We start from the raw sequence: 21,957 nt of genomic DNA, 5'->3' as shown, positions 1-21,957 counted from the left end.
TAACAAGAGAGACCACCTAAGAAATAAGTTTGAGTCTTCATTGTCATTGTGTTAATATTTGAAGTCATTGGTTCTCATCTTGTATTTCATGGAGGCTCGAGGCAACACTTTGTTTGTATAAGTGCACACTGACTCCAATTTATACACCTTGATGTATGCAGTAATCTTACCGATGTTTGAGAGAAGGTGTAGGATGTAGCAAGTGACATCCCACGGTGACGGACTAACCGAACTGTTCCAACTAAAGGTATTTTATAACTCTCAGAATTAATTCGAAGTTGTTAATACTTTTGGAAATTAAACTTCATCCAGAACTCCAAATTTCAGAGAGAAGGAATATAATTAAACCGGGATACGATGGTTAAAATCTAATTAAAATCAGATTACAGCAACAACAGAAAAACAACAACTTGGATAGAAGCAGATTAATCCATCCTTCCCTTTAGGATCCTCTCTTTAATCTCCGTTGGTGTTCTGCAACATATCACCGTGAATGTATGCTTAAGAACTAATGCAGGATAACAAAACGTGGGAAAAACAAAGAAGAGATTGGAAACTTACACAACGTAGACATGCCCTCCCCAACCACTCAGACAATCTCGGTCAACTGAGGAGAGAAGTGCTTGTGAAATCGTCTCAAACAGTTCCTCGGCTTCCTGAAAATTTCCAATTCGTTAAGCAATAGTCTTGATACATTACCAAAAAGACCAAATGAAGATATCCAACAGAAAAAAAGTAAAGGCTATTGTGATTAAGCAAGCAACCCTGTTTTTCACACAAATTCAAGATTCTACTTTTATGTACACCAATTCTGAAACTTAAACCTACCAAACTAAACCGTGGTAAATTTAAGAATTTGCATCGAACGGATTCAGTAATAATGAAAAAAAAACAGATGATAAAGTTGCTAGTAGATAAACCATGTCTGGCTTGTACATTGCTTCGCAGGCCCCATACAGTGATTCTGAAGCAGTTCCAGATACAACGAAATCTTTAGCCAACTCCCTGCATTTTGTTACAAAAAAGAACCACAAGTATTAATTACAACATGTAGGCCATATCATCAAGTAACAAACAAAATGCAAGACTAAGGGAGAAGAAATCAAAAACAGCAAACACAAGTGCCACCTAGCTAATTATGAACATTGCCAACTCATATGAGTATGCATTAGACACAATGCCAACAAACGTATAGAACAAACCATAAGGAAAATAAATGACCTCCACGAACAATCTATTTGTCGTATAATACAAGTAACAATAGACTAACGAAGCTAAATGACAATGAAACAGAGATGCAAGAAAAGAAAAGGAGATGAGCATACTTGGCACCAATGGAGTCCATGGTGCAGATGAAGGGCTTGTCATCTTCTCCCAATCCAGCAATCACTGGTTGGCATAAGTAAGGTCCAAATCTGAAATTAAAAAAAAATAAAACCCAATCTGGTCATCATACTTGAAAAAGAAGCAAGCTACAAGACACGCACGGACCTCTTCTCGTAAAGAATGGCGGAGACAAGACTGGCGAAAGTTTCAGGCTTCATGTCTCTCTCTTCCCGAAGCTGGTACAGCTTATGACGGAACACAAGGCGCTGGTACCTTCACTCCCAAAAGACAAAATCTTTAGAACTACAAAAAGATAAGAAGAAGAACAAATCTGGAAGCTTGCACGATAAGCTTTACAGTGTTTGGACATCCGTGGCGAGACCAGAGAGGGCGATGAAGACACGATCGTGGATCTTTGAGATTCTCTGGAAATCGGTGGCGATTGTCTGTAGCTGCACACCGAGCCTCCGATCACTAGCGATGGCGAAGCAGTTCTTCCCCACCATTGCCACGACGGCGCTTCCATTGTACTCGAAGATCTGCCATTAACCCAATCAATCACTGATGCCGAAGAGTAAGGGTTTTTTTTTTTTGAAATTCAAATGAGTGATCAACTTACCGACATCGGAAGATTAGGGTTTGCAGAGCAAAGTCTGGAGCTTTTCCGAGCGGAGAAGATAAATCTGAGACGGAGTAGAGAGAGAGAGAGAGAGAGTTAACTTAAAGTCGACGGTGGCTTGGAAGAAACTCCAGCCGAGTTTTCTCTTCCGCCAGTAATAGGTTGGGCCTGTTACAAGCCCATGGGCTTGAATTGTAATAGAGTTGTTTTGATGGAGGAGTGCCCGGTTCAACCGATTTTAACTGAATTGTAATCATACCAACAAGTATAAAAACCGAGCTACAGAATTAACTCGGTTTCTCTTTATCTATTCATTTTGATGATAAGTTGTAATTAAGGTAATGTTAAATAGTATATCAGATTACACAATGTTGCTGAGTTGATTACACTCAGAGACACTTTTTGACTTTCTCTTACACCTAGAGACACTTCTTACATGTGACACAGTTTGTTGTGGCCCAGCTACAGACTCTGGACAATTTTGCCTTTAATGAAAACGATAATTGTGGATGGATGATTTATGGATGGAGTATACGTGGACGTATGATGTGTGGATGAACATTTGTGGACGGCTATATGTAAACAAGTAGGACAGACATTGACCCAATAAAACTAGTAGGTGTGGAGATGAACACACGGATAAATAGTACTCAAAGTCTACAAGTAAGTAAAACCATTTTTCAGTTTCATGTTTAAATACTCTAGTTATAAGAGCTTCTTCTTCTTTAGTGTCCACTTATGCTTAGAGAATCCCATTTTTCGCAATTTCTTTTTGGCATGTATGCAAAATATTTGGATGAATAGCAAAATGAAAAATAAAAATGTGGGTTATTGAAAACGGGGATACAAAAACGTGGATGGTATACATATGAATACAAGTTCATGTAGAAACTATTTTTTCTATAACGTGAACAAAATTTTGTGGATGATTTTTCATCTGTTAATCATTAATGTTCTTCAATTTAAAATATAATAATTTTATGTATAAACGATGTGAAATCACGACGTCTTGATAAGCTTGAACAGACAACGACGAAGCTTGAAATCTCAAGTTCGATACAATGAAGAAGAAGAAGAACCACAACGGATTGGAGTGGTGAGTACAAGTTTCAGAGGACCGTCATCGTCACCAGCACGATCGAGTTCATGTTACTTGCTAAATATTTTATCCTTAGTTCAGCTGTACTCCGATCTGTTGGAGACTTCCCCCATGATCACATCCAATCCAACGCAACTAGCACTCTCGATCTCCGATAAGACAACTAAGATCGAGCTCCAATAGATAAGACATTTTCTGATCGAGCTGTCTGATCAGAGATCGAGAGCTAGTTTTGTTGGATTGGAGGGAAGACTTCAGCAGATTGGTGTACAACGATTCGGAAGATGAGACTTTTAGTGAGTTAGAACCATAACTCAATTGTGGTGGTGACGGCAGCGGTGCCGGTGACAATAAGAATAACGGTGGAAATGTGGTTTTGTGGGTTTTTCTTTTTCAGAGACTATGCCAAAGAAAAAAAATTTAAAGGTATCAACCAAGATGTCAATGTCCACAAGTAATCTGTAATTTTATCAATCCACGTTTTGGTATCCATGTCCACATTAATTTTGTTTATATGTTGATATATATATATAATTTATGTATGAATATGAATCTTAAAAGATAGAGAATTTTATATATAACTTATTATGATAATTACTTTTATTTAATATATTTTAGAATTTGAGATAAAAGTAATTGAAAATATTGGTGGAATAAGAAAAACAATAAAGTGAAATAAGAAGAGTAGAGATTCTTGTGATGAGAAAAAAAAGCGTATGACAATATATTCTTTTTAGTTTAAGGTCATAAGAGTCTTTTATACAAGAAAAAGTGTGTCTCAAGTGATACGTGTCTTGTTGTGTAATTGTAAAGTGAGAAAATGTCTCTTTGTGTAAAAAATTCTTATTAAACTGAAAGTGTTTGAACTGATTTTTAAAGCTACTGTATCAGTCTAAACCCTTTGAAATTGTAACTTGGTTTTTGTGTACTTCTTATCAACCGGAAACATTGGTTGTGATAGTTACATTGAGGGGAGGAAGAATCATTGGTATTTAGAGCCATTGCTAATATTCTTAGAATAGCTCAAAATAAAATAAAAAAAGTATTCAAAGAAGCATAGTGTGAGGATTGCAGTTTACCCAACGCATCGAATGAATCAAAGAGATTTTTCACCACATTATGTCTTCTTTATGGAAGTATGAACCGGTCAACCAAACAGTTGTAACTCTTCTTCCTGACCCATATTTAAACGTGTGAGAAGGCAGACGTTAGTCATTGGTCGTACATGATTGTTCTCACGAGGTTTGTTTTGCCTTTGCATGTAGATTTCATATACCTTCTTGCAATCTGAAACATCTTTTGTATATTTATCAGCAGCCAAGCCTCCCCCACCATTGTATCTTCTACTCAAGAGAAAGACTAGGCTCCACCAGGTTATACTCACCCTCAAACTCTTGATCAGTGGCAAAGAGTTTCCCATCAACGAAAAACAATTCATCTATAAAATATACCTTGGATCAAAACCCAAATTGAAACTGCTGATATCCCAAGAGGTCTTTCCCTTTTGCAGCTTTAGAAGGTACACTTTATTGTCTTTACCACAAGGAGATAAATTGTGGCTTCAGCTTCCATTGGACTCTTGTCCATTGCGCAAACAATTCTCTATTCTAAAGAACCGAATCCAAAAAAAACAGATCCGAAAAGAACCAACCAAAACAGATCTATATCAAATTTTCAAACATGAATATCTAATATTCCATGTGTTCTATTTTCTATATTTGTCGTAAAAAAACAGATCTTACTAAACTGAAAGTGTTTGGAGTGAAATTCAAAGCAACCTAATCAGTCTAAACCGATTGAACCATGCTTGCTCTCCTTATAAATGTAATATTTATCTAACCTTTTCCCAGATTCTTGCAATGTTTGATCTGGCAAGCCCATGACATTGATCGCGACACTGTCTTCGTTGTCTTCTCCTCTGCGTGAGCGTGATGAGTAAGAGAGAGAAGATAACTAGAAGATAGAAAAAGCTATCTCAGCATAAATCTCCTTGAAAACGTAATATTTAACTACTAGGTAATAAACCGCGCCTTTCGCGGAATGTGATTATTATTTTCGTTATTTTTTTAATAAAGAGATATTAATCTGTTTAATCTGGATATCGGTTTGGTTTTAGGTTGTTTTTTGGTTTTTAATCTCCTAAAATATAAATATCACTTTAAATCAGTATTTATTTGGTTTGTTCGGTTAAAATGTTTGATGTTTTTGGTTTTTTTTTCCTGTGATAATAAAAAAATACTATTATTTGTTTGTTTTCATGTTATGAATCTTACATAGTCGTGATATCGAACCAATGGTTTCATATTATAGTTTCTAAACGGATAATAGTTAAAAAATAATAGTTAAAAAAAGAAAAGAAAATTATTAAGACAAATCATTTTACTACAATTTGGTCGATAGTGAAAGAAGCATTAAGAAAAAGAATATTTTAACTTCTAAAAAAATTAGATATTTCAGTTGTGGTAAATACTTAGTTATAAGGTGCTCACGTCAATGTGCACATGTATGTATATGTAACAGTATATAAAGATGGTTAATAAATATATAAGGATACTGATAATTAATATTAAATGATATTTTTTTTCAAAATAATACATGAAAAATAAAATTCTTAAAATGAAATTATTTAAAAACAAAAATATTGTAAAATTTATATAAACTATAATATATAACTTATATATAATTCTTTAAATATATGTATATATATATACATATAACAGATCAAATTGGATATTCGTTCCTATAAATATTGATATTTGTGATTTACTTTTTTTACGGATATTGCATTTTATTATTTATTTGCTTCGTAGAGTAACGAATATCCGGATTTTTCGGTTTGAATCAAAACGGATAACGAATCGAATCAAAATTTATGAATAATTTGTCTAGCTCTATTCGTAAACAGTAAAAATAACGTAAAGAAGAACCATGCATGTGAGTTTTATATTAAAAAAAACGTAAAGTACATAGTGTGGACATATTTATGTAGAGTTTGGCTGAAAAGCTCTCTACATTACATGTGTCCATTTTAGTGTGAACACATTTATTACAATGCTTTTACACGTGACATGTGTCTAGTTTAGTGTGAACACATTTATTTCAATGCTTCTCCTTTAATATATAAAGGATTACAAATAGTATAAAAATTTAAGGTTAAATTTAGAGCTTTAAAATGTTTAATTTGAATTGTTAATAATTTTTTTGGTTATTTGAATTTTGTAGTTAAATATGACGGGTTCAACCAAATTTCGAACCGAAATCGAATTATTTTCCAAATTTTTAGATATTTATAACTATAAATTTTTTAGAACCGAAACGAATTTACAACTATTTAGTTAGATCCAAACCTCTAAAATTCGAAGGATCTAGATCCGATATGTAGAATGGTAAGTTTTTAACCTATTAAGGGTAGAGTAGTTTTGATGGAGGAGTGGCCAATTATAGATGAACTGAAATTCATATACCAAAAATGATATAAACCGAACTATATAATTTATTCTGTTCTTATCTATTCCTTTTGATATCAAAGTCGACATGGTAAGTAGTACCTGTAATTAGCGGTGGGCACTACGGTTATTTTCTCGGCTCGGTTCGGATTCGGTTCGGTCCCGTTAGTTCGGTTCTAGTATTTTTTCAACTGAAATAAACCATAGTTAGTTTGGTTTGGTTTAGTTTGGTTTGTGTTTGGTTCGGTTTATATTCAGTTACGTTTGTCTTCGGTTCGATTTGTTTTTTGGATCAATTTAATTAGGTTCTTCTTAGTTTAATTTTTTTATATGTTTTAAAACATAAATTATGTAATATAAAACTGAAACAAAAACCTTTAAAAAATTCACAAAAGTATATAAAAGTTAAAACAAATGAAAGTTAGCTAAAATTAAAAAATCAACATCATTAGTAATGTCTCTTATATCATTATTAAAACTTCTGCAATGAATCATCTTCCATATGACGCTACGAAGAAGAATTTTTGTTTTTAATAAAATTTGCTTTAGGTTTAGATTTAACATCCACGTTTACCTATGTAAGAATATAAAAATACATAGTTTTCTATTTTTTAAATAAAATATTTGATGGTTACATATTAGGTTAGAAGAATATATGTTAATGAATAAAAATGAAAAATATGTTTGGTATTAGAATTTTAGTATATTGATATTACTAATATTTTTAATTTAAATAATTACAAAAACACATCGGTTTCTCGGCCGAACCGAACCGAACCATTCGGGTTGGAAAAATCTTCAACCGAATGGTTTGAAATAGACTTTGGTTCGGTTTGGATCGGTTTGGTTGGTTCGGGTTTTTTGACCATCCCTACCTGTAATGCTTTTTATTAAACTGAGAGAGTGTTTGGAGTGAAATTAAAAGCATAAGTCTAAACCGATTGAAATTTAATTTGGTTTTGTGTAACCGAAAACGCAAGCCGAATATTTGTTTTCCATCTTGCAAAACCTCTGTTTCGCTAAGAAGGTTAGGTCTCTCTCTGGTGAATGAAAGAATAAATTACAGAGACTAGCGAAAGCCAATGGCAGAAAGAAGATTTGCTGTTGCTGCTCGGAAGCTGGAAACGAGAGAGAGAGACTCGGAGCATGGAAGAAGAGAGGAAAAGGAAAGCAATTCGATTACTTTAAGCTCTCTTTGCCTCCTAAGGCTCAATTCAATTCTCACGAATCAGAGACCCGATAAAAAAAAATGCCAGCTTCTGAAGGTAAATTGCATAAAGGAAGTCTCTCTTTCCATCTCAAAATCCGATTTTGGATTGGGATTTGAATTACCCATGTAGATCGTATCCATGGGTCTGACTTGATTCTCCGCTCTTTCGCAGATAGAAGAGGGAAATGGAAACGGCGGAGGCGAGGCGGGAGGAGACCTAAGCAAGAGGAGGAAGATATGGAGGAAGAAGACGAGGACAACAACAACAACGAGGAGATGGAGGATGCTGATAATAATGCCGATGAGCTTCACCAAAACGGAGGCGCAGCACCCGATCCGGGACGCGGTACTAGCGAGGTAGTTGAAGATAGCGGTGAGCGCATCTCTGGTTTCCCTTCTGTGGTGAGGCGCGTGGTGATACGCCCTCACGCGTATGTAACGGCTGTTGTGGCGGCTGAGAGGGGGTGTTTGATGGGGGAGATTAAAGGGCAGGGCTTGTTACTTCCTTCTCTGGAGAATATTTCGTATGGGCAGTTGCAGGCGTTGTCTAGTGTACCTGCTGATTCTTTGTTACTGGATCCTGAGAGGAGTGATGGAGTGTCTTCGGGTTGTGTTATCTCTCCACCCTCTATTATGGAAGGCGAAGGTGTTGTTAAACGGTTTGGGGATAAAGTTCATGTCTTGCCTATGCATTCAGGTTCGTTTCTACTAAATTGAAGACATTTTGAAGATATCTCAAAGGGCTTTATTAGGGTTTATGTTATTTTGTCTTTGAGCAGTCCTATGTGTCTTGTGTTGCACTTTGATCGATTACGCAAAGTGATGTGCGTCTAAATTTTACTTGGGCTTTATTCATGTAGCCTTGTGGCTAAAATGTATCATTATTTCCCTCACAATCATTTTGTTTATATTTAAGCAGATTGGTTTGCACCAAACACAGTGGATCGGCTTGAAAGGCAAGTGTTGCCACAGTACTTCTGTGGAAAATCGCCAAACCATACACCAGAAAGTTATATGCGATTCAGGAACGCCGTTGTTTCGAAATATATGGATAACCCTGAGAAGGCACTGACGATTTCTGATTGCCAAGGATTGGTAAATGGTGTTGACACTGAAGATCTTGCACGAGTTTTCCGTTTTCTTGATCACTGGGGAATAATCAATTACTGTGCCGCTCCCCAGTGTCATCCTGGGCCTTCTAGGGATGTGTCTGATGTTAGGGAAGATGCAAATGGTGAGGTCCATGTGCCGTCTGCTGCTTTGACATCTATTGATAGTTTGATCAGATTTGATAAGCCCATCTGTAGACACAAGGCAGATGAAGTCAGTTCATCCTTGCCATGTTCGGATGTTGACCTCCCTGACTTAGACATCAGGATTCGTGAACACCTATGCGAGAACCACTGCAACCATTGTTCTAGACCGCTTCCAACTGTGTACTTCCAATCACAAAAGAAGGTTCTTATCCTACTTCTTCTACCTACTCTTCTTTGTATTTCATTACCTGATATAATAGACTCACATTCCTCTTATCTTGCTTACTGTTTGCTGATATTAGACCGCTTCAGACTAAAGGGACATTTTCTCTACTTTTCAGGAGGATGTACTCTTATGCTCTGATTGTTTTCACAATGCAAGATTTGTGGTTGGGCATTCTTGTATTGACTTTGTAAGAGTGGATAAAAGCAAAGATTACAGGGATCAAGATGGAGAGAATTGGAGTGATCAAGAAACTCTCTTGCTTCTTGAAGCTGTGGAGCTCTACAATGAAAACTGGGTTCAGATTGCGGACCATGTCGGTTCCAAATCAAAAGCTCAGTGTATTCTTCATTTTCTTCGGTTACCTGTGGAGGATGGTCTTTTGGATAATGTTGAGCTTCCAGGTGTTACTGATCCGGCAAACCCTACAAATGGATATGATCACAGAGGAAGAGATTCAAATGGGGCTTTACCTGGTGATTCTATTTACTTCATCTCAAACTGTAAATTATTGGCCGTGGTTATGTTCTTCGACATGCCATACTCATAGTCGACTTGCTTTTGCAGGATCTTCTGAGCAAGATTCTGACACTGAGATCAATCTTCCTTTTGTCAAGTCTCCGAATCCTGTTATGGCACTGGTTTGTGATTTTTATCCGCTGCAAAATTCATATACGCTTCTCACCGAGATGCTGTGCTATCAATCCTGTTAACTGTGAGTCTGTTGTGATGATCCTGATACATTTTTAGGTTGCATTTTTGGCATCAGCTGTTGGACCTAGAGTTGCTGCGTCCTGTGCCCATGAGTGCCTCACGGTCCTATCTGCCGACTATAGGTTAGTGTATCTCGTGTTCACTATCCATTCTCTAAGTCTTTTTGGTAGGTTTCATTCAATTTCTCTTTTTATACATCTTATGGACTATGCTGAAACTTTTCAATCTATCAAGGTTGGAATCTAATGGCTTGCAAGGAAAAGAACCCAGCTTGCAGCACCAAGATGGTATGCTTGATTGTTCTCTTTACAGTAATTTTTTTTGGCTCCTTTGTTTAATTGTCAATACTAATCTCTTTGATGGTAAAAGATAACTCGGGAACACAGAAAACATCCTGCCAAAACGGAGCAGAAGCACCGACGCCACTGCCACAGGACAAGGTTATGGCTGCATTTAGAGCCGGTCTATCAGCTGCATCGACAAAAGCAAAATTGTTTGCTGATCATGAGGAACGTGAAATCCAAAGACTTTCTGCAAATATTGTAAATCACCAGGTATGTAGCAGAACATAGTTGCTGTTGATAATTTGTATGGTTGATTTGTTTTGTTTTGTCGATAGTGTTTTGCTGATATGAGTAAAAAACTTTTAAATCATCCCACAGTTGAAGAGGATGGAGCTGAAGCTAAAGCAGTTTGCAGAAATAGAAACGTTGTTGATGAAAGAATGCGAACAAGTAGAGAAAACCCGTCAGAGATTTGCTGCAGAACGAGCACGTATGCTCTCTTCAAGATATGGATCAGCTGGAGGAATCACACCACAGGCTAATAGTAGTAATCTCCAAGGCATGTCTCTATCCACAGGTGGTGGTAACAACATCAATACTCTCCTGCAGCAACAACTACAACAACAGCAAGTTTCAGCTGGCTCTTCTCAACCAAGCATGATCCCAGGGTTTAGCAACAACCCACAAGTTCATGCGCAGATGCAGTTCATGGCACGCCAACAACAACAACAACAAGCCTTCTCATTTGGGCCGAGATTGCCTCTCAATGCGATACAGACCAGTGCAGGATCAACGGCTTCGCCGAATGTCATGTTTGGCAACAACCAACTCAATAACCCTGCAGGTGGAGCAGCAGCTTCCATCAACCAATCTTCGTTTAGCAACCCGATGGTTAGGTCTTCCACGGGTTCTGGATCCGGGTCCGGCTTAGGCTTGAACTAAGACCCCATATCTTTAGCTTACTTAGCCTATCAGTTTCCAAAATTATTTTGAGCCAAGTTATTTGCTTTGAGACCTTAGTGTTGTTATAAGTTAGTGTCTGCATGTAGGTATCAGAACTTTCTGGAATCATCATTGTGAATCAAAATTATGTTTCTATCTATCATCATCAGACTCTTTCTCTACTTGGTCATATCATCAAAATTATAAAAGCTGCCATTTGTCTTTTTTGTCACATTTATTAATACTAGCTTGACAAGTGCCATTGTGACAATCAAGACGCAGTACTGGTCATCCCCGATGGAATCACAACTATTTGTATCATAAGATTCGACTGTCAAGCTAAGAGGGACAGGACAACACACTACATTCTGTACTAACTATATATACAATTGAATGCTGGAAAATCAGGCCATGTAATGTTCAAGTTTGATTATATATTGTGTTTTTGAATTAAAAGGAATGTTATGAGGACATTGAAAAAACAGAAAGAAAAGAAGATTTTGGGTGGAATCGAAGAAGAAAAATAGATTGAAGCAGATTAAGAGAAGAGAAATCTAAAAACGAAAGAAGATCGTATCGACAGAGAATTGAAGAACCTCCAAAAGATATAAAAAAAAAAGGAAGAGAACCAAAAAATAAAACAGATTCAAGTTAAAATGAGAAATGCACGTCTACAATTAATTAGATGTGTTTTGATTTAATTGTTTATATCAATTTTAATTTAAAATAAATTAAAATAGTGAGGAGTATACGATCACTTTTTGTGCAGCTGAGACTATATAAACAACTGATATGTAATTGTACCAATTGTTGAAACTCCCAAAAAAAAATTCAATATATTCTTAATTAATTAATTTTTACTTTTATTTATTTTTAATTTCAAACTAAAAACTCAATCTAAACAAGTATATCTATTTATGAACTATTACATTAATATTTTAAACATAATATGCATACGTTGTTGCTTTTATGAGATCTCTTGTTCATCGTTAAAGACTTTAATTACTTTGTTCACTCACCTTGTTGTTGCTTTTATGAGATATTTTGTTCATCTTGTTTGAATTAAAAGGGTGGGTGATCATCGGCGGGTCGTTGAACTCTGGATCTGGCTTACCAATCAGAAACAGTCTCCCTTAAGCTGATCCACGTTTTCAGTGGAAGAAAATTTACGCTCCCTAGCATCCCGGAAGGCCAAAGAGTCGTTGCCTCTACCATGGACATGGATCCAACTGAAGACCAAGCGACCATCTACTTACTCTCAGGGCAAGACAGTGACATGTAACTCCTCACCCTTCAAAAGGAAGATGCATATTGGGAGATAACCAGCTTCGGTTTGGACTTCAACCCTAGGTTCGTTGATGACTTGTTTCTGGTTGATGGCTTGTTGATTGCTACCGATGGAGAGTATAAAGGTGAGTTCAATCTGGAGCAGCCTTGCCTTTCTGTGCCTAGACACCACATTGGTGGAGGAGGCGTTGATAAGCTCACGAAGACACGGCTAAAGCTGGCGAGAACCCTCCTGAAACATACTTGCAGAAAAGGAAAGACAAAGCTTGTGGGGTCTGTGATGAATGGACAGAGACTTCCTACACAGACTTTCCGATTTGGTTCCGGAAAGGAAGTAATTGCATGCTGGGTTACAAGCTCCAAGCTGAATGAATGAAGATATAACATGGTGAGATGTGATACCAAGTTCTAGATTGTCTTTGAATACTTTTGATTTTATTTTTTTTTTTGCTTTTGAGAACCGTAGTAGTGGTGTTGTTATGAGTGAAGTGTCTGCATATAGGTATCATATCTTTCTGGAATCATCATTGTGAATCAAAAACAGTTACAAAAATATGTTCTCGTCAAACTTTTTCTCTACTTGGTCTTTGGCCATATCATCAAACAGTTACAGATTCAACACAAGCAAAACAATAATGAAAATCTAAGATGCAGAGCTTTGACGTTGTGGAGGTCATTGCTTTAGAAGTCTTGAGCCATTTCTGAGAGTGCACGAATTGTATTGCTTGCCACGTCCAAAAGCTGCAGATATTCATCCGCACCATCTACAAGTCGCTGCATATATGCATTGAAAAGATGATACACGCTTTAAGTTAGACTGAAACATATCTAAAAGATCCATATGACAATGAAAGATGTGAACTTGACTTAAAATGCTGGTCACTATTTTCACACGAGTCTTTTAACTAACTTCTTAGAAGGAAGGAAACGAGAGTCCCGCAGAGCAGAAGTCTCACCTTATCTGTTTCAGCTAGACATTTGCAGATCTTAGCCTTTTGATTGTCTGTTATGTCATCACCAGCCTCAACAATTATATGAAATAACTGAAAGGAGACTTGTATTAGTCGTGGTTATAATCACAATTGCGAGACTTAAACGTACAACAAATTAAAGAAAAAAAGAAATAGAAAACCTGATTGGTGATTTGAGATGCAGGATATCCTTCTGCAACTATGTTGTCCACTTCCTTGTTTGCAATATCGAAATCACCACTTTTGCATGCAGTAAAAAATCTCCCGACTACCTCCAGAGGAACTACCTGAAAGGTTCAGAAGACATCCAAAATTAACTCTCTGACTGAGTTTTAAACTTGCGCAAAAGTGGATTATCTTCAGCCTTACCCCAGACACATCGAGTAAATCTTTAGAAGTTATTGTTGATCCAAACAACCGAGCACCACTCTGTAATATTCAAGAAGAAAAACTGGATCAAATTCAACAACCACAGTCAATTTCGTCCAGTAACTATATTTCACAGACAGTTTCTAAATTAACCTGCAGATACGTGATGGCCCTACGGAGATCACCTTGTGATATGGAGCTCAATGTTGAAAGAGCCTACACGGAAAGTAGCTAGTATAAGCAGTTTCCACAAAGACTAAATAAAAGAAAGGCAAACCTTAAAGCATATGTGCACACCTCTCCACCAAGGTTGAGACCTTCTTCATTACAAATATGCATTATACGGTTACTCATGACTTCTTCAGAAAGTGGTTTGAACCTGAACTTTGCACATCTTGAAGCAAGGGGCTCAATGATCCTTGAGAGAAAGAAATGAAAGTTATCAAAATCGGTGAGTCAATAGTTCCGCGTTCTAAACAAAAGGTTCTTCATTATGAATAAGTAAAAAGGTTTCTACTAGCAGCTCAATCATAAGACTTAAGTCTATAGACGAAAGCAACCTGATAGATTCCATAACTCTTATTATCGGAAAAGGAAGAACAGAGGAGGCTTGGGTGAGAGTGGTGACGTGGAAGAGGCCGTTGGAGGGAAATATTTGAATTAAGTGAGTTGGCAGAGACTTGGAGAGAACTGGAGGGTTTGAAGAATAAAGAAAGGCAATGACTCTAGTGGAGAGGGAGGCTTTGCCGTTACGATCGTTTGAAGCTCGAGTTTGTCTAAATGGAGCTGAAACTTTATTTTCTGTTTTTATGCTTGATGTTTTAGTTGAAAGACGCTGTGAGTTTTCTCTCTCGATCGCTATGAGATCGATGAATACTATCACTATCGTCATGAGATCGTGATTGTATTTGTACTTCAAGCTTTTGGATTTCAATAAACACAGTTTTACAAAGTTATAGAGTTTGGGATTGCCTAAATCTATCATTGGTGCGGTGCAAAGTTCGAATACGAAGCTTCGAATGTCGACTAGTGGTTCGCCGATGCAGTCGATCTACGAGGAGGATCTGGATGAGGTGACTTCATCGTTGAAGGGACAAGTGAAGTTTCTGATGGGCGCATTTAGTCGTTTAAACGAGTCGCAAGCGGAGACGAACTCGACGGTGACGACGATGGAAGGAAAGATGTCTTTGATGGAGTCGGCGATGACGAATCTGACTTCCGCGGTTCATGCGATGATGAAAAGTGCAGGGAAGAAGCCGGTTCAGGAGGTGGATCAGTTCTCGGATTCGTCAAATCAGACATCTCAGGTACATCGACCTAATGTGGAGAATAATCGTAGCGTTTCGATGGGGTATCGAGTTGAGGAGTTGAATTTGGAGAATCATGCGAGTATGCTGAAGAAGGTTGAGATGCCGTTCTGTGATGGATCGAAGATTTCAGAGTGGATTGTTGATATCGAGTATTTTTACACACTGGGGCGTTATCGTGATGATGCCAAACTGGATCTCGTTCCTTTGTGTTTACAGGGAGCTCTAAAGAAGTGGTATGCGTGGGTGATGCGTCGTGGTGGTTTCCAAAATTGGAGGGATTTCATTAATCAAATACTGGTGCGGTTTTCGGAATCTATTGATGAAGAACCAGCCACTAGATTATTTGCTATCAAGCAGACATGGACTGTGGCTGACTATGTCTCCGAGTTCGAGGAGTTATCTGCACAGGTTCCTGGTTTGCAGGATCGCCATTTGGAACAGATTTTTTATAATGGTTTGTCGTTGGAAATGAAGGAGGTCATCAGGATGAAGGATCCTCAGGGGCTTTCTAATTACATCGCAGCCGTTTTACGCATGGAGTCAAGTGCTTTTTGTAAAGTTGTTGGTGATGCTAAAGGCCTTGATGATCGTCCAAACACTAAGAAACAGAGTGGGGGGGCAGAGTTCAAGGAGGTAGTTTGGGGAGAAGTGCTGAGAAGATACGTGGTGATGCGGGTGTGTTGAAGGAGAATGGACCTCCGCAGAGGGCGTTGCAGAGGGCTCGTCAGCGCTATACTGATGCTGAATTGGATGCTTTGAGGAGGGACAAACTCTGTTTTACGTGTAAGGCTCCGTGTCTAGAACTCACGATTGTCCTAACAAGGAGATGCGCGTCTTAACAGTGATTAATGGATGTGAAATGGAAGTGTTGGGACAACCGGATTATGAACTGGAAGAGATCATTTTGGGGGGAGAGCAGCAGCTGATGACTTTATCTTTCAACTCATTTGTTGGTTTAGAGTCTCCTAAAACCACAAAGCTGCGAGGTAAAATCAGTCAGTGTGATGTTATTGTGATGATTGATAGTGGGGCGTCGCATAATTTCATTTCTCCAGACGTTGTGAGTAAGCTCCGGTTAACTGTGGGGGAGGATCGTAGCTTGGATGTGTTACTGGGAAATGGGGTCACAATCAAGGCTCATGGAGTATGTCAAGCTCTGCCTTTTCAGTTGGGAGATACGAAATTCACTTCAGATTTCATAGCTCTTGAATTGGGTAAGGTGGATGTCATTTTGGGGATCCAGTGGTTGGAAACTTTGGGGAAGTGTGAGGTAGATTGGAAGGAGCAAATTCTTTATTTTGCTTATGAAGGACAGTGGGTAACGTTGCAGGGAGATAGGTCGTTGCATTGTTCCTCGCTGTCTCTCAAGTCGTTGAAAGCATGTTCTAAGAAGTTGTAGTTTGGTAGTGAAGTGTCCCTAGCCTCGACGACAGTGTCATCTACCTTGCCGGTCTTGGTAGCACCTATTAATGCGTTGTTGGCTCGTTACTCTGATGTTTTTCCCATTCCAGTGGGGCTGCCACCATTACGGGGAAAAGAACATTCTATCACGCTTGTTCCTGGAGTGTATGCGGTGTCGGTACGACCTTATAGATACCCTCATGCGAGTAAAGTTGTTATCGAGGAAATGGTGAGTGTGATGCTTGCCATAGGAGTAATACGGCCAAGCACAAGCCCGTTTTCGAGCCCGGTGCTGTTAGTGAAGAAGAAAGACGGATCTCATCGGTTTTCTGTGGATTATCGAGCTCTAAACCGCGCAACTGTTCCTGACACGTATCATATTCCTGTCATTGATCAGTTACTTGATGAGTTGAATGGAGCGGCTGTCTTTTCTAAACTGGATCTCCGATCCGGGTATCATCAAATTCGGATGGTGGATGTTGATATCGAGAAGACTGCTTTTAGAACAGTGGAAGGTCATTACGAGTTCCTTGTTATGCCATTTGGCCTCACAAATGCACTTGCTACTTTTCAGGCGTTGATGAATCAGATCTTTAAACCATTTCTTCGCCGGTTTGTATTGGTGTTCTTTGACGATATTTTGATCTACAGTCCCACTTGGTCTCAACATTTGGAGCATTTGGCGGTAGTTATGGAGGTGTTAAAGGAGTCAGAATCTTTTTGCTAACCACAAGTGTTCATTTAGGGTTGGTCAGATGGAGTATTTGGGTCATTTGATCTCTATTAATGGCGTAGCTACGGATGGAGTTAAGACAGAAGCGATGAATTGTTGGCCAATTCCGAAGACTGTGAAGCAATTGCGAGGTTTTCCTGGATTGACAGGGTACTATCGGAGGTTTGTGCGTGACTATGGCGTGTTAGCTAAACCATGGACAACCTTGTTGAAGAAAGATCAGTTTAACTGGTGTTTGGCTGCTCAAACAGCCTTTGAGAAATTGAAGTTTGCAATGGTTCATACTCCGGTTTTGGCTATACCAGATTTCGAAAAGACTTTCATAGTGGAGACTGATGCTTCAGGGTTCGGTTTGGGAGCGGTATTGATGCAAGGCAAGAACCCTATTGCTTTCTTCAGTCACGCATTGACTCCACACGAACAGTTGAAGCCGGCTTATGAGAGAGAGTTGATGGCAATAGTGATGGCAGTAAGGAAGTGGAAGCATTACCTGATTGGGAGGAGGTTTCAGGTGCACACTGATCAACGGAGTTTGAAGTATTTGCTTGAACAAAATGAGGTTAATTTGGAGTATCAACGGTGGCTCACTCGGTTGTTGGGTTTTGATTTCGAAATATTTTACAAACTGGGGTGTGAAAATAAGGCTGCCGATGGACTTTCGAGGAGTATGGCGGTGTCTTCTTTGTTGTTGTCATTAACGGTACCTACTGCTTTACAATGGGAGGACCTTTTTGCGGAGATTGCGGAGGATGAGGGGATCAAGTCAGTATTGTTACAACTCACAGCTGGTACTTTACAGTCTAAGAAGTATTCTGTTGTGGATGGGAAGCTTTGGTATAAGCAACGCTTGGTCATCCCAAAAGCATCTCGGTTCATTCCATTGATCTTGCAGGAGTCGCATGATAGCAAATGTGGGGCTCACTCAGGGGTTCTCAAGACGCTTAAGAGAGTTCAGAGTTCTTTTCACTGGGAAGGGATGCGCAAGGTGATCCAAGATTATGTAGCGGATTGTGTGATTTGTCAGACACATAAGCACTCAACGTTGGCTCCAGCGGGATTGTTACAACCGCTGCCTATTCCGGAGAAGGTGTGGGAAGATATAAACATGGATTTCATAGAAGGCTTACCTACTTCTAATGGTGTTAACGTTATACTCGTGGTGATCGACCGCCTTAGTAAGTATGCACATTTCATAAGCTTAAAACACTTGTTCTCTTCTTTGGACGTGGTGAATCAGTTTGTGAATGAGATAGTGCGTCTCCATGGTTTTCCTCTGACAGAGACCGTATCTTTCTCAGCTCGTTTTGGAAAGATGTTTTCAAGCTTGCGGGTACTCAGTTGAAGTTCAGTACGGCGTTTCATCCTCAAACTGATGGGCAATCGGAGGTCTTGAACCGTTGCTTGGAGACATATTTGCGGTGTTTTTCTTCTTCTCATCCGCGCACTTGGCAGAAGTGTTTGAGTTGGGCTGAGCTGTGGTATAATACGACGTATCATAAGTCTTTGAAGACCACGCCTTTTTAAGTGGTGTATGGCCGCGAGCGTCCACCGATTTTACGATATGAGATGGGTTCAACCAAGAATTTCGAGTTGGAGCAGTCATTAAGGGAGAGGGATACAATGTTGGATCAACTGAAGCAGAACTTACTTCATGCGCAACAGCGAATGAAGGACCAAGCTGATAAACACAGGAGAGATATTGAGTTTGAGGTGGGTGATTCGGTTTTCTTGAAGCTTAAACCGTATCGTCAGCACACAGTGGTTCGTAGGTTTTGTCAGAAGCTCGCTGCCAAATTCTATGGACCATATCAGGTGTTGGAACGCATTGGCCAAACTGCTTACAAGCTCATGCTTCCGGAGGGTCTAAAATTCACCCCGTTTTTCACGTCTCTCAACTTAAGAAGGCATTGGGAGCTCATGATCAATGCCAAACACAGCCACCTGTGTGCATTACGGATGTGGGCTTAGAGTTTGAACCAGAGGAGGTATTGGAGAAACGCTATAATGAGAAAGGCGGATTGGAGTTGCTTGTGAAATGGCGTAATAAGCCAAGTTTGGAGAATTCTTGGATGTCGTCGAGGGAGTTTGTAGGGAGTTTTCCACATTATAAGCTTGAGAACAAGCTTAATTTTGTTGGGGGGGGGGGGGAGTATTGATAGATTTCATAACTCTTATTATCGGAAAAGGAAGAACAGAGGAGGCTTGGGTGAGAGTGGTGACGTGGAAGAGGCCGTTGGAGGGAAAGATTCGAATTAAGTGAGTTGGCAGAAACTTGGAAGGTTTGAAGAATAAAGAAAGGCAAAGACTAGTGGAGAGGGAGACTTTGCCGTTACGATCGTTTGAAGCTCGAGTTTGTTTAAATGGAGCTGAAACTTTATTTTCTGTTTTTATGCTTGATGTTGTAGTTGAAAGACGCTATGAGTCTTCTCTCTCGATCGCTATGAGATCGATGAATACTATCACTATCGTCATGAGATCGTGATTGTATTTGTACTTCAAGCTTTTGGATTTCAATAAACACAGTTTTACAAAGTTATAGAGTTTGGGATTGCCTAAATCTATCACAACCATAATAAAAGATTATTACCTGCTGATATAGTTACATATGAAAAAGAATCTTGTGACTTTGGAGTAAGTTTCCATTGTGCGCCTCAAGGCGTTCTACACAACCAATAACATAGTTCATGTTATACGCATTTTTCAAAGTAGAAAATGTGGTAGTAAATAATGTTCAGCGTACCTGAGCATCTTCGGTCATAGAATCAGCCTCATCGAGAATAATGATCTTAAATGATGGGCAAGGATAACCGCTGAAATATAATATAATGGTCTTAAGATGAAATGCACACTACACACAGAAACATAAAAGAGAAACTAGCCAGAAAAAAGGAAACTTGACAATATCCAAAACAAAAAAAAAGGAAGGTTAACGCATACCCTGGACGGTTGTTGGAGCCAACAGCAACAGCAGCGAAATCCTTGATCTTAGTGCGAACAACATTAATCCCTCTGTCGTCACTAGCATTCAGCTCCAACACCCTAGACTTGTACAACTCAGGTCTGTAAAAGAAAAAAAGAAATCTTTAGCTAGATCACCTATCACAGCTGCAAATTTTAGCTTGTAATCACAGCACAATGAAAAGCAATCAAATGACACTCTGATTAAATCAAACCTCAAAAGAAGCTTAAACTTAACTCTTTTTTTTTGAGACGGCCATGGAACAAAAACACGACAACTTAGCTTCAAAGAGGATTAAAACTTCCAAATTCAAAACCTAAACACTGACATATCATTATGCGGATGCTGAGATAATTCACTCTCTGACTGTGTGATTGCATGCATTATTGTTGTACACCAAGTTTTCACATTAGGTAGCTAGACAGTATATTAGGGGTCACAAGATCTCTCGTACAATCAAATAAATATACATTAAATCAGAGTTTGAGATTTAGAGAAGTTTAATACCCAAATAGCTGGTGGGCGATGGCAAGTGCAGTAGTGGTCTTTCCGGTTCCTGGCGGTCCGTAAAAGAGCATGTGCGGACACTGCAAACCACAAAATTAAATAAAAACCCAGACTTGAGATCCCAGTTCGACCATCTTGGGTTTTGTAAGCAATCGAGATTATTAGCAAAGGCGGTTTCTGTGAGATTACGTTAGCAGTCTCGAGAGTGTTGGTGAGGACACGAACCACCTCCTCCTGATGCGCCACGTCCTTCACCTGCCTCGGCCGGCTTTAACCCCCAAAATCGAAAACACAACAAAAGAGTTAAAACCCGATACGAGTTCCATAAACAAACAGCAAGGCAAAATCGTACTATTTCTCAACCCATGGCTGTGTGCTGCTCTCTAGAACTGGCGCCATTCCTCACTCTTTCCCTCCTTTGCAATAATAAAGCTTACCGGCGCTGCCACTGAGAGACTTCTCTTGTATGGCGTTTTCCCGCTCCCGCCTTACACCCTCGAACCGAATTAGACGGTTAGACTGTTGAACCAAATAAGCAGTTTTTTTTTTTGTTTTCAATTCTGATTAGTCTCTGGACATATATCACTCTAATTAGTTCATTCAGATGGTGGAAACCAAATTCCCGGATATGCAATTCCTGTTTCCAAACATTCACTGAAAACTATTTATTTGTCTCTGGACATATATACTCTAATTAGTTTATTTTTAATTTTTCAAACGGGTCATGCGGGATTACGTGGACCCGCATTTTTTTTCTTCATTTCTTATTTTACATGAAAAAATGAGAAAAAGAGTGAGAAGAAAGCGATTTTTGTGGCTTTTCTCCTAGAAAACATAATGAGTTCCGGCGATGATGCATGATTCGAGCTTCGGTGATGATGATTCGAGCTCCGGCGATGACGACTCCAGCGATGACGATTCGAGCTCTGGTGGTGTTTTGATTTGGTTTTCTCTTTTTATTACACAACTATGAATTGTTTTATTACAATGTGATATTTCTTGTTTAAGTTGATTGGTTTCGTTTTCAAGTACTGTGAAGTGGTGTTTTTCTTAAATTAAATTTGGTTACAATGGTGTTGTTTAGAAGAAAAGTTAGTTGTATATCACGTCACTTGTATAATTTGGCAAAGTGATTCACGATTTTTTTTTGCAGTCCAAATAATTAAAAAGAGAGATGGTTTGATGAAGAGTTGAAGACATACAACACTTGAGCCAAATTATTACAAAGACAACAACTCAATCAAAATCAAACTCAACAAAAGTTTATGCTGATAACAACAGAAGGCTTTTAACTCAAGAAC

General features: G+C 38.7%; 3 protein-coding genes across 3 annotated transcripts; 1 reads left to right on the top strand and 2 right to left on the bottom strand.

The window, feature by feature from the left end:
• Window positions 1–267: 267 nt before the first annotated feature.
• LOC106446603 (proteasome subunit beta type-3-A-like) lies at window positions 268–2,116 on the bottom strand. The gene is made up of 7 exons (XM_013888376.3): window positions 1,946–2,116; window positions 1,684–1,865; window positions 1,492–1,599; window positions 1,326–1,415; window positions 921–1,005; window positions 562–656; window positions 268–474 (listed from the first exon to the last, which is right to left on the bottom strand). The coding sequence occupies exons 1-7, from the start codon at window positions 1,949–1,951 to the stop codon at window positions 426–428; spliced, it is 615 nt and encodes a 204-aa protein (XP_013743830.1). The 5' UTR covers window positions 1,952–2,116; the 3' UTR covers window positions 268–425.
• A 5,393-nt stretch (window positions 2,117–7,509) lies between these two features.
• On the top strand, window positions 7,510–11,301 carry LOC106446602 (SWI/SNF complex subunit SWI3C). The gene is made up of 9 exons (XM_013888375.3): window positions 7,510–7,755; window positions 7,873–8,397; window positions 8,620–9,158; window positions 9,298–9,655; window positions 9,747–9,820; window positions 9,930–10,015; window positions 10,128–10,180; window positions 10,263–10,447; window positions 10,556–11,301. The coding sequence occupies exons 1-9, from the start codon at window positions 7,740–7,742 to the stop codon at window positions 11,117–11,119; spliced, it is 2,400 nt and encodes a 799-aa protein (XP_013743829.1). The 5' UTR covers window positions 7,510–7,739; the 3' UTR covers window positions 11,120–11,301.
• A 1,615-nt stretch (window positions 11,302–12,916) lies between these two features.
• LOC106449893 (replication factor C subunit 4-like) lies at window positions 12,917–21,310 on the bottom strand. Its single transcript, XM_048766504.1, has 12 exons — window positions 21,009–21,310; window positions 20,846–20,924; window positions 20,657–20,736; window positions 20,128–20,250; window positions 19,931–20,000; window positions 19,778–19,851; window positions 14,044–14,164; window positions 13,900–13,962; window positions 13,747–13,806; window positions 13,539–13,664; window positions 13,363–13,449; window positions 12,917–13,180 (listed from the first exon to the last, which is right to left on the bottom strand). The coding sequence occupies exons 1-12, from the start codon at window positions 21,053–21,055 to the stop codon at window positions 13,088–13,090; spliced, it is 1,023 nt and encodes a 340-aa protein (XP_048622461.1). The 5' UTR covers window positions 21,056–21,310; the 3' UTR covers window positions 12,917–13,087.
• Between the last annotated feature and the right edge of the window lie 647 nt (window positions 21,311–21,957).

This window comes from Brassica napus, chromosome C8, assembly GCF_020379485.1.
Source record: "Brassica napus cultivar Da-Ae chromosome C8, Da-Ae, whole genome shotgun sequence".
NCBI lineage: Eukaryota > Viridiplantae > Streptophyta > Magnoliopsida > Brassicales > Brassicaceae > Brassica > Brassica napus.
This window is presented reverse-complemented; position numbering and strand designations above follow the sequence as displayed.

Bases quoted from the DNA above. Each gene is read 5' to 3' on its own strand.
- LOC106449893 (XM_048766504.1), bottom strand. From the start codon at position 21,055: ATGGCGCCAGTTCTAGAGAGCAGCACACAGCCATGGGTTGAGAAATA. The intron at 20,925-21,008 runs GTACGATTTTGC...TGGGGGTTAAAG, and splicing joins CAGCCATGGGTTGAGAAATA to CCGGCCGAGGCAGGTGAAGG. The intron at 13,807-13,899 runs GTTAATTTAGAA...TGAATATTACAG, and splicing joins GGGCCATCACGTATCTGCAG to AGTGGTGCTCGGTTGTTTGG.
- LOC106446602 (XM_013888375.3), top strand. The intron at 9,656-9,746 runs GTGATTCTATTT...TTGCTTTTGCAG, and splicing joins TTCAAATGGGGCTTTACCTG to GATCTTCTGAGCAAGATTCT. The intron at 10,448-10,555 runs GTATGTAGCAGA...ATCATCCCACAG, and splicing joins CAAATATTGTAAATCACCAG to TTGAAGAGGATGGAGCTGAA.
- LOC106446603 (XM_013888376.3), bottom strand. The intron at 1,416-1,491 runs GTCCGTGCGTGT...TTTTAATTTCAG, and splicing joins GCCATTCTTTACGAGAAGAG to ATTTGGACCTTACTTATGCC. The intron at 1,006-1,325 runs GTATGCTCATCT...AACAAAATGCAG, and splicing joins ATGGACTCCATTGGTGCCAA to GGAGTTGGCTAAAGATTTCG.